Source organism: Branchiostoma belcheri, unplaced genomic scaffold (assembly GCF_001625305.1).
Source record: "Branchiostoma belcheri isolate BF01 breed outbred unplaced genomic scaffold, Haploidv18h27 scaffold41, whole genome shotgun sequence".
NCBI lineage: Eukaryota > Metazoa > Chordata > Leptocardii > Amphioxiformes > Branchiostomatidae > Branchiostoma > Branchiostoma belcheri.
Window position 1 is genome coordinate 172,943 of NW_017804032.1, and position 26,329 is coordinate 199,271.

General features: G+C 40.8%; 2 protein-coding genes across 2 annotated transcripts in view; both read left to right on the forward strand.

The window, feature by feature from the left end:
* The window catches only part of LOC109477877 (ghrelin O-acyltransferase-like), a 29,986-nt gene extending 22,660 nt beyond the window's left edge, over positions 1 to 7,326 (forward strand). Inside the window, exon 6 of the mRNA XM_019779331.1 lies at positions 7,245 to 7,326. Within this exon, the coding sequence (XP_019634890.1) occupies positions 7,245 to 7,317 (73 nt within the window). The 3' untranslated portion in view covers positions 7,318 to 7,326. The remainder of the gene's footprint in view (positions 1 to 7,244) is intronic.
* A 19-nt stretch (positions 7,327 to 7,345) lies between these two features.
* Positions 7,346 to 26,258, forward strand: LOC109477875 (serine/Arginine-related protein 53-like). The gene is made up of 8 exons (XM_019779329.1): positions 7,346 to 7,556; positions 7,798 to 7,869; positions 8,565 to 8,711; positions 9,170 to 9,341; positions 18,791 to 18,890; positions 24,450 to 24,556; positions 25,121 to 25,279; positions 25,778 to 26,258. The coding sequence occupies exons 1-8, from the start codon at positions 7,462 to 7,464 to the stop codon at positions 25,865 to 25,867; spliced, it is 942 nt and encodes a 313-aa protein (XP_019634888.1). The 5' UTR covers positions 7,346 to 7,461; the 3' UTR covers positions 25,868 to 26,258.
* Positions 26,259 to 26,329: the final 71 nt, after the last annotated feature.

The window sequence follows — 26,329 nt, forward strand, 5'->3', positions numbered from 1 at the left end:
GGTGACATCCGGGAAGAAAGGGATCTAAACAGATTGGTTTGGTCCTAGTGTTTGTTGTTTCTTCAAAGTCTCCCCCCCCCCTCTTTTTTTCAAGAGGAGAGAGTGGTAGCGATGAAAACTGGTTCACGTTGTCTTAACGCACTTGTGTGATGTTGTGGAGAAATGGTCTATATGCATATGTCCACAGCACACTGATGATAACTTCTTAGAACTATTGAACGAAGGCATTTAATGTTGTGAGACAAATGCATGCATGCCCTTAGTATTGTTACCGACACAAATACTTAAAAGAACTGTGGGCTAAGTTCGCTGTCGTGTTTTTAAAACAACTATTACGTTTAAAAAACATTGGACGAAGTACAATTTAGTCGTTTGTGCTGGAAGTGTTTGTTTTCAGTAAATAGATAATTTCTCTCATTACTCTCGCCTTTACTCTGATTATTAGCGTTATTGAGTTTAAGTCTACAATTGTCTGTCGAAGAGTCCTCTAAAGTGATGGTCACTGCACCACATGTTCTTTCGTTTTGATGGTTTTATACCTTTGAAATGTATGGCTACTTACCAAACAAACTAATCAAACTTACAAGAGATGCCATTTCTTTTTACTGAAGTCATTTTGAATGCCCTTTCTGCACAATACGTACATATTACGTACAATCAATGATTTACGTATCTTGTGTAAATTTTATCACCTTTTGGACACCCCTAGGGAAAGCTTTATAGCAAGGTCAGTAAATACTTTATTATACGTTATATCAATTGGCCGTTTTAAAATCACCTTGTTACATCACCAAGACAGAAACATGTCCTATCACTAAGTATCACTTAAAACATGAAAAGTTAGCCTTCAATACTTGATATATATATAGATCTATTTCAAATCACGTTGGTAATCTTTTTTTAATCCCTTAATCCTCTCATAACACCATGTAATCCATCGGCTCATATCCCTTTCCTTTCAACAATGTGTGCTTGAGGTATACAGCTATTGATGCAGACTTGCAATGTTGAATTCTGCACATTCCGATACATGTTTTGGTATTTCTAAATTACAGATGTTCATAAGCGTTCTACCTGGTATCTGTACCACTACGTTTATGATGTATATCATTAGTTGCTTTGTAATTAGGGACGATAGCTGCCTCTCACTCGAAGAATGGTCCTCACCGTGTTGAAGGCATCTATGATCTAATGCAATTTCGGTACGGCAAACTAAAACATAATCCTGATGAGGAAAGTTGTCTAATATTAAAATTTACTGTCATTTCTTAGCACATTTTCGCCATATTTTCCTACTTCATGCGTGTCAAATAGCCACAAAACAAGCTAGCTACGTGATGCGTCTACGTATGTTTTGGGTGCCACCCACAAATAGCTAGAACCAGCCTACGATACGAAACAAGCAACAGCCGTTTTCCGACAGCAACATCGCATTTTTGTTTCAATTCACAGATATCAATATGCTATGGAACAGGTCTGATTCAACCTACATGTAGTACATTAAAAAATGGCCAGAAAATCGACTTTGAAAATACAGTTTTGCCGCCATGAAACTGTAACAGATGCCTTTAGAAGTGAAAGTGTTAGGATGATGAGGGTGAAAGTTTGTGAGTAAACCCCAGGCGGGCGCGCCAGACTGACCAGGTACACACTGGGCCGGTCAGCGGCTTGGGGAGATCAAAGGCGTCCGAGTGGTCAATCGGCGGTCATCATTTAGTCCTTACGGCCTTGTCCGAAACCAAGGGAGGTCGCAACGGGATCGTATTGGTTTAGATGGTCAGATTTAACCATATATAAACAAATGGGTTTAATGGCTTACGTGTACAGGAATATGGTGTATCTTATATTAAAGACTGTGTTTTTGTGTTTGTAAGGATATTGGTGGCGTCCATGGTATAGTGTTTAAGGTAACGGATGCGAGATCAAGAAGACATGCTTAGACATGGCTAGACGTTGTGTGCTTGGGAAAGACACTTGACATGGCTTTCCTCACTCCAACCAGGTGTAAAATGAGTACCCGGCTTCGGTTGGGGAGGTAAAAGGCGGTAGAAGGGGAGGGTTGGACTCCACCTTCCAATACCTTACCCACAACACAGTATAAAAACAACCTACTGCCACTACGACCTAAGAACGTTTTGGGATCTGTACCGTTTTAAAGAGAATGTTGTCTAGATAAAGTTGCACAAGACAAACACGTAAACCAAAATCAACAAGAAAGATACAAGGTATTACCCTCTTCTGTAGGGTTTGTTTTGGCCAGTATGTTTTGACTAGCTTCCCAGCTAGACGGTCGCAGGGGCAGCTTAATTGTATGATTGGTTTGACGTGGACTAAATTATAGGCTCTAGCCGCAGTCCGACCAGACAGGGCCGCTCTGCTGGTATGACGGTAAATTGTGTCAAGGCCGACCTGACCTTTCAGACAATTTTGAAAGATCAAATTAGACACAAAAAATTATGCAAAGGGACAAGGCCGATGCTGATAGTTCTGTAACATGACAGAACGACTGGGTTGCCAGTAAATTGTTACTCGTTTCCCCCATAATTAAATATAACTCATTTTGTGGCATTTTTTGCGTTTCTATGTCCATTTCTAGAGAACGAAAAACCTGCATAACTAGAGAGGGACATCGAAACGCAGAAAGGGCCGGCCTTCAAATACCCGCAAAAGTTACCATCCCTAGTTTCTAAAAGACTAACTACGCTGGCTATATATAGGAGAATATTTGCCAGGAGTGTTTGACCGCCTTGGGGTTTGACTGGCCGCGGAGGGAAAGAAACAACCTTCCGCGGCCGGACTCCTCTGACCAATTTTACTCTCCTTTTTGCCGAATTCTACGATCCGTATTCCCGTAGAAAGGCCTGGTGGAGGCTAACCATCCCGGCGAAGGTTGGACATCTGTACTGGTCATTGCTCACCACCCATGACAAGAGGGGTCAGTCCGTCACTCCACACAATGCGATCACTTCATTTTCTTATTAAATCAATCAGAATAATGGAACTGATAGGTTTCGCTCTAAAGCGCTACTTAATCACAGATCTTCCTCTGACCCCCGAAGAAAGACAATCTCCAAGTAGATGTTATGATCCTGGTCTCTCTTGCCTCTTTAAAATATGTAGTACACTTTTTCTGATATTTCATTTGTTAACGGTTCGTCTTTTTCCAGAGGAACATGAATTTTACTAAATGTTCTCAAAACCAAGGATGTGGTCAGAAAAACGTAGAGCAGTTTCTCGTAAGGCAAATGCGTCGGCTTAACAAGTAGAAGAGTGTTGGCCTATTCAAAATGCGCCTTATAGCGTAAATAATTATAAGGTTCTAGTCCAAATAACAAGCCTTAGAATGTCGTAAAATCACCCCCAGATTCATTGGGTGACATTTGATCACAATGTCGTAAATCCACATACGGTAAAATAAATCTGCCAGGCCGCTGAAATATTTACATCGCACTTAAATTGCTAGCTACTCTCCTTTACGTAATTTATGAATGTGTCAAATTATATTGTAATCACGTTCGTTTGAAATACAATCACTGTCATCGCGAGTGTTGACAAGCTTTCACCTTTGAATTAAGCAACAGAAACAAAACCTAAAGGTGCCCAATACATTTCAGTACTTCAATATCTTAATTAATTCCGTAGTAAGTTTAAATAACACGATCTCATTGTAATTGACTTTCATGGATAAAAAAAATGCGATGCTGTTGTGTAGTAAGAACTCCCTGAAAATACTCATTACTGACTGGAATGAAATACATGTATTGGTGGTTCCAAGAAATAAGTGACTCCTCACGTGGGCTTCTTTTCTGTGCTGTTTTGTATATCATAAAATGCCCAAAATATGAAGTAATAACACAAAGATTGTAATGGACAGGGACAAGAAATAGTCAGTACCAGAGTTACTAACCAAGGATTGAGGTGTTCAAAAATTCATTCTTTCCTAGAACTATCGCAGAGTGGAACTCGCTGTCACTAAGTACAGTAGGGGCATTATATTTACACAATGTTTAGAGTTAGATGTTCATGGGTTAGGTGTAACAAGTTGTTCGGTGTAATGTAGCCAGCTGCCGCCGCGCCGCGTGCCTGCAAAGCTGGTCTGTTACGCCGAAGGGCGGTTATGCTGGCAGATACAGACAGGACGTGTCATCATCATACACATTGCATTATAGGTTTCCAGTCTTAAAACACTGATACTGCACCGGGTACCTTTAAAGTGAAGGATTGTCCAACTTGCTGTCGTTGCGATACAGCTCAGCGGTTGACTTGAAATTACAGGGTTGGTACACAAACGCCTTTTGGGCTTTAATGACACACCAAGGTTTGTACTATAGAGGTAGGAGACACCGTAACCTAGCAACAGATTACAGAACTAACGGCAGGGGTGAAGAACAGAAAGAATACTCGGAGATAATCTTATAGTCTTCTGACTCTACTGTTTACATTTGATTATTCTAATAGTGTAGAAAACACTGGATAACAATTCTTGCGTAACTAAGCATTGAAAATAACCTCATTGTTACCGGCACATAAAAGTGTTATAAGATCGTTGGAATAGGACTAAATTTGAAAAATAAACGTGGTTTGGTTCTGCACTGTTGTGAATGCCCAAAGTATGAAATAATGACATAAATGTGCTAAAAGTGGGCAGAGGCTCACACCCTACACCTCTACAGAATTTACAGTTAGGACAATTTAATGATGCGATTAGAATGTAATATCCAAAGTAGCTATCACAGTATAAAGTGTCATTTTGGTACTGACGATAAACATTTTACAGCATTACAAGCGTTAACGTTAGTACGAGGGTAAATCAGTGCTACGTGAATCCATGACATGACGATCGCATCCAATGCGATTTCAGGGCAGCAAAACTGGAAATATTCTGAATAAGGCAATCTTTGTGATATCGACACATACTGCTTTACATTAGTGCATTTGAGTCAGCATTTCATACCTTGGGCTTTTAAAACTACAGAAACAAGCCCCAAGATGAGTCCTTTAGTATTTTCTCAGTGGCACCCTGAAAAGCAGCCCAGGGCCCCCACAGTAACCATTTTCCGTCAGAATTTTGGTAATTTTCGCTCCATGAGTTTCAATATACATTGGGATAGTGTGGTTTCAACTTTGTACGTAGATAAATGGCTAGAATATTGGCTCTGCAAAATCGCGTTTCCAAGCCTTAAAAACTGCACTGGATGCCTTTAAAACGAAAATTGGACATTCATGCGTTTGGATTACGGCCCTGTGGTTCATACAGGCTCATCTGTTGTGACATTTTCCAGCACGTGCAAGTATTAAGTGCCAAGTACAAGTACCCTGGGGACGAGACAGGGTTAAAAGGTTTTTGAATAACTAGAAGCATAGCTGTTATTGAGCCTGATGCAATATGTATTGAGTATATTCAAGAGTGTAGCTATTTGATGTTTGATTTGGTGTTATTTGATATAAACTTGTTGACATGTAAACACAAACAACCCTAAACTAGTTGTACCTCAATCTGTTTTGAAAATCTTTGTTTAATTTCGTAGTATATACCCGTGTATATTGATTTAAAACCGTTAGTTCGGTGGGGAAAAACGATATCTTTTCTCAACAGATTGCTAAAACGCATTACAGATGTTCATTTGCAGAAGTCAACAAAAAGAAGGATTTCTGTCCTAAAATATGCATTAAAAAAGCACGCACCCATAGCCCGCATGCCCCCGGGCGCAATGCCCCGTAGACTGCCCCGTGCGCCTTGGGACCTGGTCCCCGGCGCGAGGCAAAGCAACAATTTGCTAACTCTAATTGTGCTTCTGACAGGACCTGAATAGCCAGGCTACAAAACGTGATTGCGAGAGAACCGGCGGAAGAATAGACCCGGGGTACAACAATGGTAAAGTTTCATTAGCGGTAGAAAGGACCAGAGAGGAGACGGGGTCCATTGGGCGAGAATAGAAGAATAGCGCGGGTTGATTACAGGCAAACTCGCTGTCATGTCGAGATCGGACTCTTCTGATTATAGCCCGGTGGTTAGGGGACTGGAGCCTGGGCCTGACACCAAGAATGTGTGCCACAATAACACCCGGGTCATTATCCTCCATTATCACACCAGGAGTGGTTGGGAACAGACGGGGGATGGATTGAGTGAGAGGGGGGGAGAAGACAGGTTTCATTAGGTCACAAAGAGGAGGTTATTAGTGGCGAGTGGACCTGGGGTGGAGTAAGGCAAAAGCAGAAGGTGACCAGAAAGTGGACGCGACGTGATCGGGACACGCCTGGATTAAAGTCGTGTAGGAAACGCGGAGAATACAAGGGGGCACGGTGGGGTGCGTCGCCTCCGAACACTTCATCCTGACACTTCAAGCAATTGAAATCAGCCTGGGGTCTCTGTAAGATTACTAACGCAAGGTGTTAGGGCGAGAGTGGTATTGTCACATGTAGGGTTAGCTTTTTGAAGTGATGTCGGCGGCGGTGAATCAAATACCTGTCAACTCTGATTTCGTGACGACATTTTCAATAGCTTTGAAGAGACACTAGATGTCGTTTCGATAGATCCAGGGGATATTGCATGTGAATGGGTCACAAAGCCAGCAGGTAGCGTAGTAACTAGTCAGTCTATGGGCTTTAGGAACATACAATTTCCTTAGGTAAAGTGAACGACAAAACCGAAGAAAATTATTAACCACGTTGTAAGATCAGGACGATGTTTGATGTCAATTTTCCTGTTATTTCTTTAATTCAGTAAGCTAAAGCTAGGGAGTGACAATGCAACGTCATTGTCCAACGAACAACCCATGTTCGTTGGAATAAGGACACCTTGGAATAAGGAGACCTTGGTAGGGGATATTTTTGTACTGTTAACTGAACATTAGACATGATGAATGATAACGCAAATTGTAACTCTATGTTTCAATACCCGTTAGGTAACGTTAGATTTCGTTATCCAGAATATTTTTCGCTTTGCCGCCAAACTACACCTCGTGCTACATAGCAGACACAACGGACCTGTTCACCACGGCACAGAAAAATCTCTTGACTGTGCAATTCAAGATACATGTCCAAGGAGCCGTTTATCTGCAACATTCATAATCAAAGTTTGTTGCAGTGATGACTTATCAGCACTAAGGACAGGCCCAATATGGACGCTAATGTACTCTCATTGGATGGCGTGGCAAGCACATCTATTTACTGTTAGTTCTCTGACTTGATTATCACAATAGCGGACATCGAAGCAAAAAGATCTATTTATATTTGCCTTACAGATCAGAAATGGTGAAGGAGAGGGAACTTTTTACAACATTTTGTTTCTTGACCTTTCCCGACCTGGGGCGATGACCTCTCAACGACGTCCCGTCATCCTCCGCAAAACCAAGATGGCGGCGCCCAGGAGAAAGTGAAGCGATTTTTCTGCGTTTATTTTTCGCGCCTCTCTGCCGTTATAGTGCACAGTTACTGCGGTTAGAGGTGTATTTAAGAAACATGGGTCGCTCTGATTATGAAAGTGAGGAGGACAGGAAAAAGAGGAGACGAAAACGCCGCTCCCGGTCCCGTTCGCGGTCCAAGAAGCGCCACAGGTAAGGGGGAGGGGGGCGCTGCAAGACGGGAAAGCAAGAACAGCTAAAAAGTATATGGCACAATATATATTGCTTTACGACGTGTTAAAGTTTTCCGGGCAAACCAACAATAGCTTTACTGCCACAGTTTACAAATTTAGTGGCACATGTGCAAGTATTTGCGTACAATCTATTGTTATTTTTCAACATAATAATATAGCACGCAGATTTCAGAAGGATTTTGTTCCACTTTCACTTTCAGCTCTTCTGACGATGATCGGAGAAAACACAGTCGTAAGCACGACAAGAAGAAGCGTTCCCGGTCCCGTAGCAGGTATGGGACGTGTACATGTGTATAAAAACTTATTGTTTTGGTAATGCTAGTCAGTTGTGTAGGATAGGAAGTAGTGCTCATCTACAGTATTAACGTCTGAGTTTCGTGCAAGAAACTGACAAAGCAGGTAAACATTTTTAAAATCATAACGCTAGAGATAAAAAAGGATCTGATGTCGTGTTACAATAAAAAAAATTCTGATTTCAAAGTGTTTGTGTTTGCTGTTCCATTCTTTGAGCCTGAGAAAGTGAAGCTTAAAGGCATTCATTGCAACAAAACAAAACAAAACAAAACAAAACAAAACAAAACAAAATATATTCTGGATGAGGAATTCTGATATTGACATTTACTGCCCTATCTTAGCTTTTTGTCATCATTTCTTACTTAAAGTGTTTGAAATAGCCCCAAAACAAGTTTACTTTAGTAGGCTATGTGAGGAGTCCCTTTATTTTGGGGTACCACCAATCAATAGCTACATGAAGAACCAGCCTACAATACGATTCAAAAAGCAACCGTTTTCCATCGGCGATATCACATTTTTGCCTCACAGACGTCAGTATGCTATGGGATAAGGTTGCTTCAACTTGCTAAAAAACCTGACCAGAAAATAAACTTTGACGATCGAGTTTTACTGCCCTGAAATTGCTTTTGAGCGCCATTATTTGCTAAACCCTTTTATGTTCTCGATTACTAAGGAGTACATCCAGCGATCGTCATAGGAAACGTAGATCACGATCCAAGTCCTCCTCACGGAGACGAAGGTCAAGATCAAGGTCATCGTCACGGAGACGCAGGTCAAGGTCAAGGTCATCATCAAGAAGCAAGTCAAAGAAATCTCACAAGTAAGGCTCTTTTTTTTGTCATAGTAAAAAAAGTTTACTATTAGCTTTCTTGAAACATGATGGTTTCTTCTTAAATAGTCTTGCTTCTTCAAAATAGAGGACTGAAACTGACAAAAAAGCAGACAAACAAACGAAAAGCAGTATTTAAACTAAATGATAATAATTTACTGCGAATTGCAAAATATTTGTACAATGATTTTACAATAAATTGCACTTTTGCCATTGCATTGGACTCATCAAAAGTTTCAAACATGCACTCTGGCAGTATTACTATATTGCCTTAACTTAAAACAACTTAAAACAAAAAGTGACTAATTCCCCTGCTACTGCGAAATTAAGCCCTAGAAACAAAATTTTCAGCGATATACAGTAAATAGCTCCTTGAAATTATGTACTCATTCATAAGCACCAAACAGTGGTATTTGAGAAGGTTGTAATGATTTTCTTCTGGCGTACAGAGAGAAGAAGCACAAGCGACGCTCTCGTTCACGTTCCCGCGGTTCCTCCAGACGGCGGTCTCGCTCCCACTCAAAGTCCCGGGGGTCGTCTAAGCGCCGGTCTCGGTCCAGAGAAGCCTCCAGCAGCAGAGGCCAGGCGGAGAAGGAAGCTGCTGTGAAGGAGGAAGAACTGGTAAAGTATTCATGGAATGTTCATATGGTTTCAGAGCTCAAAATACTGGGTGTGTTGTGTATGCACTTTTGTGCACCCAGAATGGGAGCTGTGCAATTAAAGGGGGACAAGAGGTTTGATAGAACCTGTCAGTATATCATGCATGGTATGTCTGAAAAGCACCAGGATCAAATTGCATTGATTGCGTGAACGCTTTAGAACTTCGCGGTTATGTGATTACAACTTGTATGTTTGCTAAATTGTGTGACTCCTGTAGCATTTGGGTCCATGTCACAGAATGAATGCTCTGTTAAAAAATCTGGTCTTCATTCAACCCTTGGGATACTACATTTTGTACATGTAACTATATCGTATATGGTTGAATAAGTTGTATACTTCAGTCATACTGGCCCACTTCAAGTCGTCTGCAGTCATACAGAATATTGTAGCCTTCTATAATAATATTCTTGTTTGGAAACTCAAGTTCTGACATTTGTTTAAAAATGTATTCCTATACCACTTTTATTTTCCATTTGTTTTACTTCTAGTGACAACTGTGGCTTCAAATACGCCAGGCATAATGCTGGTTTCATAATGTGAAGTATTGTGGAAAATTGTTGGATTGACATTTTTCATTTATCTGCCTTTGTTGTAGATTATGATGACTTTTTGATACTTGCTGTAGGAAAAGCATAAAACACAAATCCCACATGCTTTCCTCTTCATTATCCTGACTGTTTTACGGCCAATGGAATTATCTCTTTTTAATGAATACAGTCTGGAAAAGTGCTTATATGTACATTTGTACAATAAACAATTTACTATGTACGCACTTGAAACTTATAACAGTTCCTAGATTTGGCCCATATATATGGCCTATGTCGGCCCATAATGATAATGGCTATGAAATTGGAGTTTATGTTGGATGACTCTAAATGAATGTTATTTGTGTTATTGCATTTCTATGTTTTATTGGATTTACTGCGACCATAACCACGTGACAGATGATCATGATGGTTGGAATGTCTTTTTCGGAGCCGCAGAAAAGCGAGTTAAGACGATGCCCTAATGAATGGTGATGGTGTTTGAAGGGAGCACGCGGTTTAATAGACTCTGTGGCAGTTGTGTTAATGTGGTAGCATCTGTACTGATCCCCCTCCCTCCCCCGTCATTTGTCCTGACTTAAATCCACATCCCGCCCAACGACCGGATTTGGGAGATAGCCCTTTTATGGCTGGTAACACAGAAAGCCATTCAGCCTAATGGGGGTCAATGGCAATTGTCCTGGTACGTTACACCCCTCTTGTTTCACGTGGTTGTAGCACTGATGGGTGGCGGCAAACAGAGACCTGTAACGTAATGGTTATTGTCTCACCAGCTTTTACGGCCGCGTAATACCGGCAGAGCGCGCAGATTTATGTCCGCGGCGGTTCCCGTATCACGACGAAAGCCATCGCCAGGCCTGCTTGTGTAGTCTACGCCGGGCCTAACGGCCGTGCCACATTGCGAGGTTCAGCAGGGATGGGCCACTATGTGGGGTTTATGGGCACGACTTGCTTTTACCAAAATGGCACTTAATGTGGACACTCAGGATAATAGGTTGTGGATCTGGGCTTTATGGCAGAGCATATGGCACACAGAGAGTGAGACAGGGTCTTGTGTGGAAAATACAGGAGTCCAAAAGGTCTCGTAGGAAGTATGGAAGGATTGCTGCAACTTTGACAAGTGCAATTCTAGCATACAACTTGTTCATGTTTGTATGCCTGAAATCCTGTTTGTATGATGCTAATGTTAATCATTGTAAAGACATTTAGCCAATGAAAGGACCTACACATCTACAGTTGAAGCACAAATATCCAAAGCAATTTAGCAAATAAAGAATTCGCTATTTCTGAAGCGCACATCAATGCGCTAGATTTGTCTCTTTGGGATTTTGACAAAATCATACCTGTAGCATTCATACTGTCTACCTATCCCCATTCCTCAAAGAGATAAACTTGTATGAGGATTTACATATTCTTTTATCACAAGTTTTACTAAGTTACATTGTCAAAGTTGAGACCAGATCTTTGAAACCAGATTTACCTAGTCTTTAAAAATGGTAAAGTAATGTGAACCAATCAGAACTACCGTGAGGAAGGTGACAGACGGTCACTGAAACATCGGCTGAATAAACCACTTAGTTGTGCGAAAGGAGTCTCTTTATTCAGTGGCTTACCAACTTGGAACTATTTACGGATTTGAGACAAGATTTCATCCACAAAGTGTTTCATGTTATTCAGGTGCAGCTACACTAAATCTGGACCTTTGGTTAATTTTGTAGGTACAGGTACAGTACAACAGTGCCCATCCCTCAGTTCTGGCAGAGCTTGAGCTTGAGTTGTGTGCCAAGATGCGGGCTAACGTTCCCATCACTAACCTGAGAGCAAAGCGCCAACAACACCAGCTTAGCCTTACTAATGGACTAGTGGTCCTCCTCCACTGCGCATTCCACACCTGATGGATGGGCTGCTGCATCACCACTGCGAAGTTTAACCTAATGGATGGTGTGATGCCGCTGCACTGTGAAGTTTAACCCCTTAATGGAAAAGTGACAGTTTGGAGGGAAGGGTCAGTAGGCCCGCCTACGGCAGCCATCGGTCAGACCTGACACAGGCTTCCTCCGTCTGACACGACCCTGCGAGGGAAAAGCAAGCGGGGAATGAAGAATCCGGAGTTCTGGACGTAACATTTAACCCCCAAATGGAAACATGGCAGTTAGTGGGAGAGAGCGGGGGCCCTGACGGTGACCCTCATCATTTAGACGGAAAGTAACAGGACAGATGACAAGGAAAACCCCAAATATGGTAGAAGTAAAGTACGTGAGGGCTATCCACTCTGGTATAAACTACATCACAGAGGAATGACGAGATATCCTATATCCAAACGTCTGCCTTTTCTTTTAAAAAATAATGTCAAGGTTGCCAGGTTATGGTCTTAGAAGCCTTATAAGAGATTTGGTGTGGAGCTAGAAACTTTTTGGCAATTACTTTTTTCACTGTTGGCAAACGAATGGCAATGGAAGGAAACAAAATTATACTACTCTAAACTCATTGCGAACAGAAGAGATTTCAAATTGGTTCTTTAAATAATAAAACTTTTCTATGTAAAATTGTAACATCTTCTTGATGAACTGTCAAAAATGATGCAAAATTATTTGCCAAAAGAATGATTTATCTAAAAGTATAAAACATGAACTTTTTCATCATTCTAAATCTTCTCAATGAAGAAATTTATCTAAAAATGCCAGATTATTTGTAAAAGGAGAGATTAAATTTCAAGTTTAAAAACTAAACTTTTCCATGTAAAATCTCTGAGGAAAAAATGTCAGATCAAGATCATGGTATCATTTACATTCAATTTGCATGGTGTTACCATAGTATCGTTGCTACTAGCACCTAAGCTTTCACCCCTTAATTTAAAAAAAAAATTTCTATGTAAGATCTTCTTGATGAAAATTGTTGGATTATTTGTTGATTAAGTCTAAAAAAGGTATCGTTTACTTTGCAGGGTGTCAGCACGGTAGCTTTGCTACCAGCCCCCAGGCTTGCCCCTTAATTTCCAACTCAACGACAATGGAGTCATCATTGTCCATTTGTCAGCTGTCACCGGTACATGACAGGAACATGCTGCCAGATTATTTCCTGGTTTCCAATCATGATAAGTGTTTTGGGTCGGTGCCAGGGCTGCCGAGGTGGTGGTGGGGCTGTAGCCCGGCCTACTACAGGTGATTGTTTCCCACTCCCCAATTACAGTAAGTGGGGAGGACATATGCTGCCCATTTGGCAGGGATTGGATAGTTGGGGTCAGGACATGGCCAGTTGTACGTCTTGCCGGACATATGTGGGCTGTCCAGAGCAATGGACAGTGGCCAAAATTTCAAACTTACACGTTTGCTTTCGAAGTTTTTGGATGTGTGATCATGATTCTTGTATTGGACATTTTCTTGGCTGTGTGATTTTACAGGTAAATGGTAGCGGTAAAAATTAAAGGTCCCACAAACTTTTGAGGCAGTAGGGGCAGTGGGTTGATAATCCACTGTGTCTTGGGCACGGTACATATTGGAAGGTGGAGCCCATCCCTCTTCTTCCACTGCCTTTTAGTTTTACCTCCCCAACTGAAGTCAGGTACCCATTTACACCTAGGTGGAGTGAGGAATGTTGTGCTAAGTGCATTTTCCAAAGGAACAACATCTAGCCAGGAATCAAACCCATGCCCTCTTAATCCAGTGTCTGCTAGCCTAACCACTAGAACTCACCTTCATATGTAAGGCCAAGTGAGGATACAGCATGGTGTAATAAAATTACAGATTGTACAATCACCTTAGGGATAGTATCTGTCAAACTATAGCATCCAGGAAGTGATATATTGCTTTTGTATGCCAAGCCTCTTGAGTAGCCTTGAGTATATAATTCAAACAAGTTGTTTCTTTGGCTGTTCAATCTATCGTGTACGTGGACCTCACGGCTACTTATTGTACTTTGCTAGTCCTAATAAAAATGTCTCCATTGAAAAAAAAACTGCTTTCTACCTGTCATGATATAAGTGTATGAAGTTTGATATTTTGTGCACCCTTCACTCACATTCCAGACATGATGGAGAAAAAGCGGAGCTCAGGACAAGTTGTTTCTTTGGCTGTTCAATTTATCTGTGTACAAAATGTACATGTATCTCACTGCTACCTTTATGGTATTTTGCTAGTCCTAATAAAAATGTCTTCACTGAAAAAGATCATAGTACCGTTCCCTGCTTTCCCACCTGTCATGATGTGGTTCTGTGAGGTTTGTTATTTTGTCCACCCTTCACTCACACTCTAGACACGATGGAGAGAAAGTTGTGGAGCTCAAAACAAGTCGTTTCTTTAGCTGTTTAATTTATCTGTGTACGTGGACCTCATGGCTACCTCTATAGTATTTTGCTAGTCCTAATAAAAATGTCTTCATTGAAAAAGATCTTAGTATACCGTTTACTGCTTCTCCACCTGTCATGATGTGGTTCTGTGAGGTTAGTTATTTTGTCCACCCTTCACTCATCCATCAGACATGATGGAGAGAAAGTTGCAGAGCTCAAAACAAGTTGTTTCTTTGGCTGTTCAATTATTTTACGGCTACTTCTATGGTATTTTGCTAGTCCTACAAAAATGTCTGCAATGAAAAAACCTGTCATGATGTGGTTCTGTGAGGTTAGTTATTTTGTCCACCCTTCACTCACACCCCAGACATGATGGAGAGAAAGTTGCGGAGCTTAAAACAAGTTGTTTCTTTGGTTGTTCAATTTATTTTATGGTAAATTTCTATGGTATTTTGCTAGTCCTAATAAAAATGTCTTCATTGAAAAAACCTGTCATGATGTGGTTCTGTGAGGTTACTTATTTTGTCTACCCTTCACTCATCCACCAGACATGATGGAGAGAAAGTTGCGGAGCTCAAAACAAGTTGTTTCTTTGGCTGTTCAATTTATTGTACGCCTACTTCTATGGTATTTTGCCAGTCCTAATAAAAATGTGTTCATTGAAAAAACCTGTCATGATGTGGTTCTGTGAGGTTAGTTATTTTGTCCACCCTTCACTCATCCATCAGACATGATGGAGAGAAAGTTGCAGAGCTCAAAACAAGTTGTTTCTTTGGCTGTTCAATTTATTTTACGGCTACTTCTATGGTATTTTGCTAGTCCTAATAAAAATGTCTTCATTGAAAAAACCTGTCATGATGTGGTTCTGTGAGGTTAGTTATTTTGTCCACCCTTCACTCATCCACCAGACATGATGGAGAGAAAGTTGCGGGGCTCCCTGCTGTGAAGTTATTGTTTCTGCCGAAATGTGATTACGGCGGCCGTGATGGATGGGGCGGGCTTGCCAGCTGACTGTTGCCATGGTTACGGTGATGGATGTTCGGGAGGAGGGTCGGGCGGTTGATGGATGGCTGCGAGTCGCAGGCGGAGTGGTCCAGGCGGGTCTGATGGATGGACCAACCGCACGCGGAGAGAGCAGCCAAACGCTGATGGAAGTGGCATGCCCCCGGGTCGCGACCTGACCATAATTTATAGAGCTTTAATGGAGTTATTCAATTTGTGCGAGTTTTGGTGTGAGATTGGAAATGAGGGGCCATTCCTTTCCCCCCTCGCTCCCGGCATGAGGAACAGTTTTCCTGCAGTTAGCACCGTTATTTGTTACTTCAAGCTTCAACCCAGTTTTATCAATTAAGATTGTGAAGTTTACTTCCAAAATTGGAACTTTTAGAAGCATTGTGATGCTAAGAGCTTCCATGGTCCTTGGCCCTCAAAAATAAGGATGGGTTTAGGCACAGGTACAAAAGCATTAACTTACTAGTACAATGTGTCTGAAATTCAAATGTTTTGCTACAGCTCGCTTTTATAGCTAAGCCTACCAAGTTATTCTACTCTTCTAGAATTATAAGTGTCTTTGGTTCTTTATACCCTATAGTATACATGAACTTCACAAAGTCAAAAGAAAATAGAGAGGGTAGAGTAGAGTTAGGTTTGCCTAGTGTTTCCTTTTTCCCAACCGACCCCTGCAAGGGACATATTACATTCTTTGAGCTGATAAACCTTTTCTAGCTCCATGATCTGACACCTGAGTGATGAAACATTGTACAATCGGATTTCCAACATTGACATTGAAACTAGAAGTGTCCTCATGCAAGTTTGACTTTGTTAAACTGTATTGTACAAGTTGGATCACTATATAGAGATGCCAAAGTCTAAAAAAAGAAAAGAAAAAAAAAGGTAATCCCTACCTACCGACCCTATTTTTTTCAGGACTGAAGCAGGAAACAGAACATTTTTCTCCTAGGCCTTACTAGTAGGCCAAGTTTTTTCCCTATCAAACTCGACATCTTCCAAGTTGACTGCAGAGGTGTTTGCCCCCATCAGAAGATCTGGTGGCAGCCTAATTTTTGAATCATGTTATTCTAATGGGATAATCTAATTAATGGTGCGAGTTAATCAAATCAATTAGAGGGGGATCGGGCAATTAAAGTTGTGGCGAGAGTGTTTCCCACCATTTGGCCCTGGCGATCACACCCCCTATCATTCTCGCATGACAGAAATTAGGTTAGTTTTATCACATTTTCTCTCGACAAATGGAGCGGCATTGCTCCTCGGTGAACTTTTGTCCCGCCCAGATTGTGATAATGACATTATATTTGTGGTGGAATGCTGATACCGCCACTTGTCCAAGTCCTTGTCACCACGGGAAATTACATCAGTGCAGGAATGAGTCAGACGTTTCTCACCACACTTAGACACTGTTTGTTTCACATAGCAGGGCTCAAAATTAAAGGTGGTCCAGTGGCCACTGACCACTAAAATTTAGGCTGGGACAAGGAAAGAGACACTTGGGACAATAGAAAAATAATCAACATCAGAATGTCAGCCCTTCTTTTGTTTATCAGGCACACGTCCCAGCTTTTGGATCCAGATTTCTGTCTACTCTTCAATTATAGTGTGCCTGGGAATGAACATAAGCAAAATAAAGTTGACTTCAAGTTGAAGTCGTACAATACTTCCCAAAAACAGGTTGGGACAGTTTATCCTCACTTTGGGGCAATTGAATTTGAAATTTATTTTTGGGACAGTGCTGGGACAATAGGAAGAAAAGTTGATTTCGAGGCCTGATAGCCGGTAAGCCTGAAACAGCTGCATAAGCTGCATAGGCTGCATTTTGAGCTGCATAACAACAAACCGATCCATTCACAAAGGGATGGATTCCTACTTTTATTACATGTATATTCTTATTGATAAGTGTAGTGGGTTCTTTAACCTGCTCAAGGTGTGGCTCTCCTGAAACACGAGACGTGGACCAGACAGTCTTTACATCCCATCCTTTGACTCGTTTGAGTCAAGTCAGAAATTCACCTGAAGGGCCCAACACTGGCACCGGATAGGGATTTGAACCTGTAAGATTCTGAACCTTTGCTTGCCTAAACCTCCTTTTAATTCTTTCAGAACTTTTAACAGCAGAATTGCCCAAAATGGTGCAGTTAGAAGAAGTCCATATACTTCATCATGATCCCCGTGGGACTGGATTGGAGAGTCCATCAGCTATTAGTGTAATTAGGTTATGGCCTCAGCCAATTATTCTGAGCACCCTTTCCTGTCCAAAAGTACAAGATACCCCCTATCTGATTTCACACGGTCAAGACTTTGAGAAATCTTAGGACTCTGGCTATGGGTCTTCAAAAGAAGTTGAAGTGTTTCTTATAAATTAAGATATATTCTGTATGATCAAAGTGATGACTCCCAGCTGTTGATATAATGTATGCCTCATCAGGCCATTAGTATAATTGCATTAATGACATAATTCAATTAAGGAATTACCATAGGGTGGTCACACGGGAACTCTGATGCACAGGGCACACTGGCCTTGATACTGGGCAGATCAGGGCAAATAACATTGTATTCTGTTAACTCTTTTTACAAAGTTGTTGCTTATTGTGTGAAGTAGGTAGACTGAAATCCAGGCTTGTTAGGCTCTAGCTTCTGTTAGGTTTTAGATTCTCTCCCAAAAATTCACTTCCTGGGGAGTGAATTTTTTAGAGCGCACCTTCATGTATATCTTAACAAGGCTGAATTTCAGGCAATAAAGAAAACTACATGACTGTAGAAAAAGGTGTTTTAACACTAGAGTTGAGCCCTTCTCTTCTTAGCACTCAGCATTTATGGAAATTGAACACACACCTCTACCAGTAGGTTCCTTTTTGAACCTCCTTGCTAGAATTTAAATAATTAATACTTAAGATATGAATGGATGGTGAAAGGTTTATAGCTTGAGTATTTGATGTTCTTGACTTTTAAAGCTCTCCACTACCACTACCACTACCAGTACCAGTACAATCTATCTTGATAAGATGACTACATCCCCAACACCACAAACACAAGGCTGATTACATTAAATGTTGTTCTTTACTGTAGCCATGATCTTGATTAGATTGTTCCACATGCATGGTTCTCATGACATGAAAATGCTTCAGTACCATGGACATCACCAAGATTGCCTGAAAGCCCAAAGCTTTTTAATACCAAAGTCCTGTACTGGTTACATGGAAGGTGTTAATTGCATTACTAAGTCTTACATAAGAGTCTTTCAGCACCTATACTTATAAAATGCTGTTCTCTAGCCACCAATGTTGTCGTAGGGTCATGTGGCGTAATGGCAGAGTATTTGACTCAGAACCAAGTGGTTCTGGGTTTGAATCCTGCCATGCCACCAATCTTGTGCCCTTGGGAAAGGCACTTTGCACAACTTTCTCCTCCTTTCGTTTAAAAATACACGAAAGTTTTTCAGTACCATGGACAGTGTCCTGGATATGTACAATCTGTAGAAAAGTATCATGGAATATCCTGAATGCATATTAAAGCTTTTGATTTTGTAAATGACTTTAGAGGTAATATTTTTTCATTTTTCTCCCCAGACTGCACCAGAGAGAGTAAAGCAGCAAATGAAGCAGGCTTTAGAGTCTGCAGTAGTGAGTGACCAGATCAAGAAAGAAGAGGAGAAACAAAAGACTCAAGGTGAGTGATAGAGAACAGACATTGCATTGTACAGTTGGCCATTGCTTTTCTTTCTAAAGAGACTGAGGTAATCTAACGTTAAGAAGGGGTAGTTTCGGATAGATCATAAAAGATCACCACCTCTCCAGTTTGGTACATTCCATTAGAGGAGATACAACATTGTGCTAGTAGCAGATATGGGACATACCAAAATGTTTTGAAAGGTATGGAAGTGTAAAGTATTTTTTAAAACTATACAACGTCTGCCAGGAATGCCAGGAATCAAACTCATGTCAATCCCTTGTTTGCTAGCCTAACCACTAGACCACAGATGCCATAACAAGGTGGTCTTGTGGTTAGGGTTGTTACAGAATTGAAAGGTTCTGGGTTTTGATTGTTGTGTTCTTGGGAAAGTCACTTAAGGGGGTCAATCCTTCCACAAATGTGGTAAATCTTCATAAGTCAGATCATAAAACAAAACTAGAAAGGTAACATTTGCAAAGCAAATGCATTATGTTTACCTTAGCATAACTGCTCCGTTAATTCTTACTCAAACACATTCATATATATCATATGGTGACAGGAGTCTAAATCCCTTCTACTATAGAATTGCAACATGGTGTAACCCAACACTAGTTACCATGGTGATGGCCCAGGTCATTGACCTTTTGTGTTTGGAGAAGAGGAAACTGAGCAAAAACAATATGTTTTCCTTCTGTAAACATTAGCAAGACATGCCCCCTCCCCATACTCCTTGTCGAGTTCCGAGTGACACTTTGTTGGGAAACTTGCCGACCTGTGTAAGAGAGGGCTGCCGCCATGGTGATCCCATTGCCAAAGCTGCATTATTGATGGGCGACATTCCCCACCATTAACGCCATGTGTTTGATGGGTGCCGGGCTGATGGCCGCCCCTCGCAGCTCCCCCCGCTACGACAAAGCTGCCATTGTTCCCGCCTTCATTCCCGCCGTTTCCCGTCATCCATCCTGCGCGAAACAAAGCCGGCCGCGGATTCCGTCCATCCATCACGGCTGAATTATTAATGCCGCCTGCCTGCTGCCCTCCCGCCTCGGCCATCAAAACCCAATTATTTCATTTCCCCCTCGCTGTGGGAAATCTGTCCTGACAGGCCCCAGCCATAATTCCTCTTGATGTCATCCCACCAAGCCTTAATTTAATTAAGTCAGGTGATGCTAATGGCTACTGAGAACCTTTGCAGTGATAGGGTATCTTTCTGCCCGCAAACTTTGTGTTCCCGCATCAAAATTATGCATAGATTTCTACCAAACAAGGCAAGTCAAAGTTTATTGCAAAACAGTTGTAAAACATTCAAGGCAAAGCGCTGTATAAGACACTGTATAATCACATTATTCTAGTACAATCTACACAGAGATTCTAAGCTATACATTATTGATAGAAGACACCATGTACAATATAAGACACTACATAATAGCAAATTGTGCAAATTTTACCTGATGGTTTAAACTCTATTTGCTTGATGTTGATTAATATCTTTAAAGCACAGGTGTTCTAAAGTGCATTTCTGTCATCATGAAAATTTCAGTCATCAAATTTGTCTATTGATTTGTAGTTTGGACTCCAAATATCAGGTCAGCAATAGAAGACTGTGTTACATCCTTCAAGACATGACCTGACTTGGAAATGACTTCCAAAAGTAGGTCAAAAGTGATGAACTACCGGTAAGTTACGTATGTACAGGATAGAAAACAAGGTTTGGTTGTTATATATATATATAGATCATCAGCTGATGTGGTTCACCACCTTTTCTTTGGTTGAAACATTTTTTGTAAAATTGCATTGTTAATTTGATATGAGGCACTGTTTTGATTCATAATTTCCTGGTAGTCAAGGGAATGTAGAAAATCTGATAAATAAAGCCAGCCCAGCCAAGTACATTTGTGCATACCTGCATGTACATTTGTATGTGTGTATAAATCCAGTATAAGGACTGGTATAGGTAACTGGTTAGGTGCAGGTACACTCCAGAAATACACAGCTCCTATTTTATCTGCACTAACCTGCATATACAGGTGGTATTTCGAGCCCTGCAAACGATATAATCACTAACCAGTGTGAACAGAAAGAGCAGCCAGTGCAAGTTCTTTCCCACTGCAGCGTTTTTGTACAACATGATACAGATGTATCAAAGTTATATCTGTTATATCTCCATCTCCCTACAGTAATGTTACCCAGGAGTCCCACCATGAGGGTGTCCCTTTTTTGTCTCGTCACGCTGATAGCACGAGATAACCGTTGTTCCCCGGCGCTGCCTGGGCGACGTGCCCCGACGTCTACCCCCATTTCCGCCTGACGAATGTATGATGGCTGTGTGCCGTTATCGCCAGTCCTGTAATGCCGGATTAATTATTAACCACACTTCCTTTCACATGATGTTGGCTCCATCGAGCGGCGTTACCCGGGTGCCCCGGGGAGATCGCACCCCCGGGACGGGCGGAACAATGGGACAGTTTGATTTAATTTACCTGGATCCTCTCCAAAGGTGGTAGAAGCATATCGAGTTCATTGTGGTCAAATGCTGCACTTAGCGCACGGATTTTGAAGTCTGACAAGACTCATTGTGTCTGCCCAGACTTTTACACCGGTCGACAGCCGCATTGTTGTTTGAAGGAGACAACTTTCTGCTCAATGGTCCGTGAAGAACATACCCAAACCGTGTGTCTAAAATGTTCAAACTCAGTGACTTGGAATGCTTTAGTTTAGAAGTCAGGTTGGAACAGTGATTTATTGATTTTAGATAACAATTATTTGTACTATAAAATTATTTTTTTATGAGAGTTACAAATACTGACGGCAAGTGACTTGATAATTCCAGTCAAAACAGGTTTGTTACAACGATAGTATTTATTCTGCAAGAAATGTTGCTGGGGATAAAGTATGACTAAAATGTAATTATCCATAAAAAGAGTGAAAAAGTATAATGATGATAATGATGCAGAAAATCATATTTTTTCCTCCTATTCTACTGAAAATAAAATTGAACAAGATTCAGACTGTACTTCTCCTGAAAATGATTAATTTTATGAAACAGTGTATATGTTATGAAAGTTACATGTATTCATTGACATATGTACTACATGTAGATGATGCAACATTGTATAAAGATCTTGGAAAACCCATCTTGACTACCAACATAATTATACAATCTACAATATGAGATTGAGGGTTTGATGATATGAAGCATTGGGCTAGTCCTCCATTGTGGCCAGATATTTTGTGGCCTGACAATTAATAAGAGCTGTATCTTATGATATATGTTATGAAAGCTACATGTATACTTAGTAGATTCACATACTAGTATTTACTTTAGATCACGCAACATTGTATCTTGAAAAACTCATCTTGTACCATCACAATTACACATGAGATTGAGGGTTTGATGATATGAAGCATTGGGCCAGTCCTCCATTGTGGCCAGATATTTTGTGGCCTGACAATTAATAAGAGCTGTATCGTGCTGGTGTCCCTGGGGAGGGGGGCGCTATTGTTATGAGATGGGCCTGATGCATCACCTGTCAGTGTGTGCGGACACAGATAAATCAGGCCAACACAAAGTTCTCCTTACATGATCCAGGGTTCGGCGGATTCGTGACCCATAAGAACTTCTGCAGTCATCACTCAGCGCAACGGACAGGCGCATCTCAGCTACCTGACAAAGTTTTGGCAGGGATCGTTTATGGGGGAAATAGGTGCACAGGTGCACCAAACTTAAGGTGCAACATTGGGGAATAGGTGCAGAGGTGCAACATTGTATGAAAATTCTGCAGTCATCACTCAGCCCAATGGACAGGCGCATCTCAGCTACCTGACAAAGTTTTGGCAGGGATCGTTTTAGGGGACATAGGTACACAGGTGCACAGAACTTTAGGTGCAACATTGCGGAAAAGGTGCACAGGTGCACTGATTGAACTTTAGGTGCAATGTTGGGGAATATAGACTGTGCATCTAACTTTTGGTGCAATATTGTTTGAAAATTTTGCCGGCATCACTCAGTGTAAAAGACAGGTGCATCTCAGCTTCCTGACAAACTTTTGGCAGGGATCATTTTAGGGAATACGTGCACGGAACTTTTAGATGCAACATTGGGGAATAGGTGCACCAAACTTTCGGCGCAATATTGTATGAAGATGTTGCAGTTATCAGTCAGTGTAAAAGACAGGTGCATCCCAGGTTCCTGACAAAACTTTTGGCAAGGATTGTTTTGGGAATACACAAGTGCACAGGTGTGCCTATCCTGAAAATTCTGGTGCACAAAAACTTTTGGGGTGCACAACACATGATATAGAATGTCAGCAAAACGTTACCAACCCTACTTCAGAACTTGAATCTGACCTACAAGTATTAACTCTCCATGTTTGAAATCTGTTGATGTTAACAAGAAAACACTCATCATAAAATACAGTATATCTTTCTTTACACAGTGTACTGGTTTTTTTGTCAAGAACCAATTTCAAATAATTGTAGCTTTATTGAATTGATCTGAACAGTAATTTCCCTTCCCATATCTCTGCTATAGACCTTTGTCATTCTTTACAACTTACCAACTGTCTCTAATCAGGACTTGAATCTGACCTATCCTGTTAACTCTCACATGACTGTGTATGATTCAGAATTTCAAAATATCTGTTGACATTGCCAAAAAAAAACACTCATCATAAGATATCCTTCTTTACATAGCACAAGGGTTTCTTGTCAAGGACCAATTTTCAAAATATGGTAGCTTTAATTAATTGCTCCGAACAGTAATTCCCCTTCCTGTCTCTTCTATAGACCTGTGTCATTCTTTATAAGTGTCAGTGCCTTGCCTTACATGGTCAATCCAATATTGTCAGACTTGATGAAGCCTTAAAATTTGCTGCCAAATTGAACTCAATTCTCTTGATGAGACAAATTTGGAACGACTGTAATTTACTCATACAAAACCCATTCCATAATTGCAATATGGCAGGGATGCTGGGAGGTTGATTCGCGTGGATGGTGGCGTTCCACAGCTGTCTGTCCTGGTTACCGTTGCCGGGTGGGGCAATGGGGAGGCAGACAAAGGAAAACTGGGATGGGGTAGCTCAGTAAACAATATGGAATAGTGTTATAATGTTATTGAACGGGGAAAACTGGAAAAAATACTGCAATTTATGTATTTTTTCTGCAATTGTAAAAATTTCCCAAGGACACAACAATGGGGCCTGCCAGGGATTCGAACCTAGAACCTTTAGATTATACATGTAAGTCAACAACCCGAACCACAAGACCACCTATAAGTGATAAATGATGCATCAGAATTTTGCCTGTTGCAAACATTATCTTTTTGATACAATGTTTGAAAACTACAGATGGATTATCATCGTTAAATTCATGCATATGATCTTAAACAAGACGTTCTTCTGAAGCGCTATAAATATGCACAATACATTACAGGTTTTGCACAGGTGCAGTAAGTTCTGCCGATGTCCTCAACAAAACTCCATTCGTTAAGGACTCTGCTTTATTTTTTTCTCTGAATCCTAGACAAAAAGCAACAGTGAAATTTTCTTCCCTGTGCAGTTGACCTGTCAGGTACAGAGCAGATCTCCAGACTGCAGGCTATAGGAGAGATTGACCAGGCTGGATTCACACCTGCACCATTCAAGAGTAGCAGGGCAGACAAGAAGGTCAGTGACCTACGGGCAATTGAACCCAGGATAAAACATTTAACATACACATAAATGTCATTTATTTAGTCATTGATGTAAACCCAGTAAAGTTTCTTCATGAGCGACTACTACCGGTAGTTAAGTTTAATGTCTCATACATGACTTTTGTATAAGTCTAGAAGTATTTGTCCAGTTTTGCTAGATGGTACATTGAGAATGTTTGCAGCTTGTGGCAATTACTAGTACATAATTTACGTATTCTGTGCTAATTCTCTGTTGTGCTGAAGCATGTACATGTAGGGCTTCAATTCAATTTTGTTTCTGTGACAATGACTTTTGCTATACATATATAGAGGGTCCATCAAAACTTTGTTGGATATGCATGATCTTTGCTATTTCTCTGATATATGTGGATGTATTATAGCCAAGGTGCCATCCTCCGTAGTTTCTGCCGGCTCCCTAATGTAGCTGGCTCTGTGGTAGCCAGCGACATTAGGGAGCTGTTGGAAACTACGGAGGATGGCATCCTGGCTAGATGTATTGTTTAGTTTTATGTTAAATCCACTTTGTTTCCATGTGCAGGACTTGAATGATGAGCAGACCCATGAGTCGGCTATCTTCGGCAGTGGTGTGGCTCGCGGACTGAACCCCAACAGTCAGGGACAGGGGGATGCCAAAAGTTTGTCACTGAATTCTGGCATCAAGTACCGTGACACTGACTCTGTCTTGGCACATGAAAATGTAAGTTTTAAGTATGTAAAATGATTATAAAAGGATGCAGACACTCAAAGTATTGTCTCCTTTACCAATACTCAGTAAATTCTGGTCATGGTAAGAAGAAATACCAGTATATGTGTAGAGAAACCTGTGTAACTAAAGAAAATAGTCAAAATGCAGTTACTCAAGCAACTGGATATGATTTTGAAAATCTGGAAATCCAGTTGCTTGAGTAACTGCATTTTGGCGTATCGTATTACCTGGATGTCTAACCTTCATCGATGTAAAGAAAATAGTCACTGCTGTGGCTCAGTAGACATGTGGTAACTATTGTTTAGGTCAATGGGAAAATAATCTAAGGTACCTAATCTAAGGTAATCTAAGGAAAGACATACTCTAAACTTTGTGCTGTTAATGTTTATAGAATGACTATTCTTTACCCATTTGCCAACACTTGTTTTCCTGTATTATTTTATCATTGTTTATTTGTATTTTTGAAGATTGTTTGCGTTTATTTTCCAGCTGTTTGTTGATCCAGAGGAGAAGGAGATGCACTGGCTGAGGAAAATGGTGGAGCTCAGGAAGCAAAGACTCATGGGAGCTGAGAGCTGAAACTGCAAAGCATTGTGGGCATGGCAAGGGCAACATCATTATAAACATTTTAAACATCATGATATTTCACGAAAAAGCAGCGATGAGTTGATTAACACATTGTCCATAAAAATAAAAATGATCATTGGTCATACGTCAATTTTTGTACATATGGAAGAAGGGTTGTCTGTTATTAAAAAAAAACTGCACACTGATTGTAACATTTTCCATGTCTCATTAAAACTAATCTTCACTGCCAAGACCTGTCTTAAATTGCACTTTGGTATAATTCTGTCTGTGGTAACTCTAATTGTCTTTCATTGAAAACTATGTAGCACATGTTACATCAAAGTAACGAGCACCATTCATTCAATCATCACTAACAATGTTATAATTAAATCTTTACATTATATACTTTACTCTGATACAGTCAATGTGCGACATTGCAACTATGGCCATTTTATCATGTTTATTTTATTCTCC

What these genes read in the sequence shown, in the direction of transcription:
- LOC109477875 (XM_019779329.1), top strand. Translation starts at nt 7,462, where the DNA reads ATGGGTCGCTCTGATTATGAAAGTGAGGAGGACAGGAAAAAGAGGAGA. An exon ending in CGGTCCAAGAAGCGCCACAG is followed by an intron (nt 7,557 to 7,797) that starts GTAAGGGGGAGG and finishes TTTCACTTTCAG; the next exon opens with CTCTTCTGACGATGATCGGA. An exon ending in AAGTCAAAGAAATCTCACAA is followed by an intron (nt 8,712 to 9,169) that starts GTAAGGCTCTTT and finishes TCTGGCGTACAG; the next exon opens with AGAGAAGAAGCACAAGCGAC.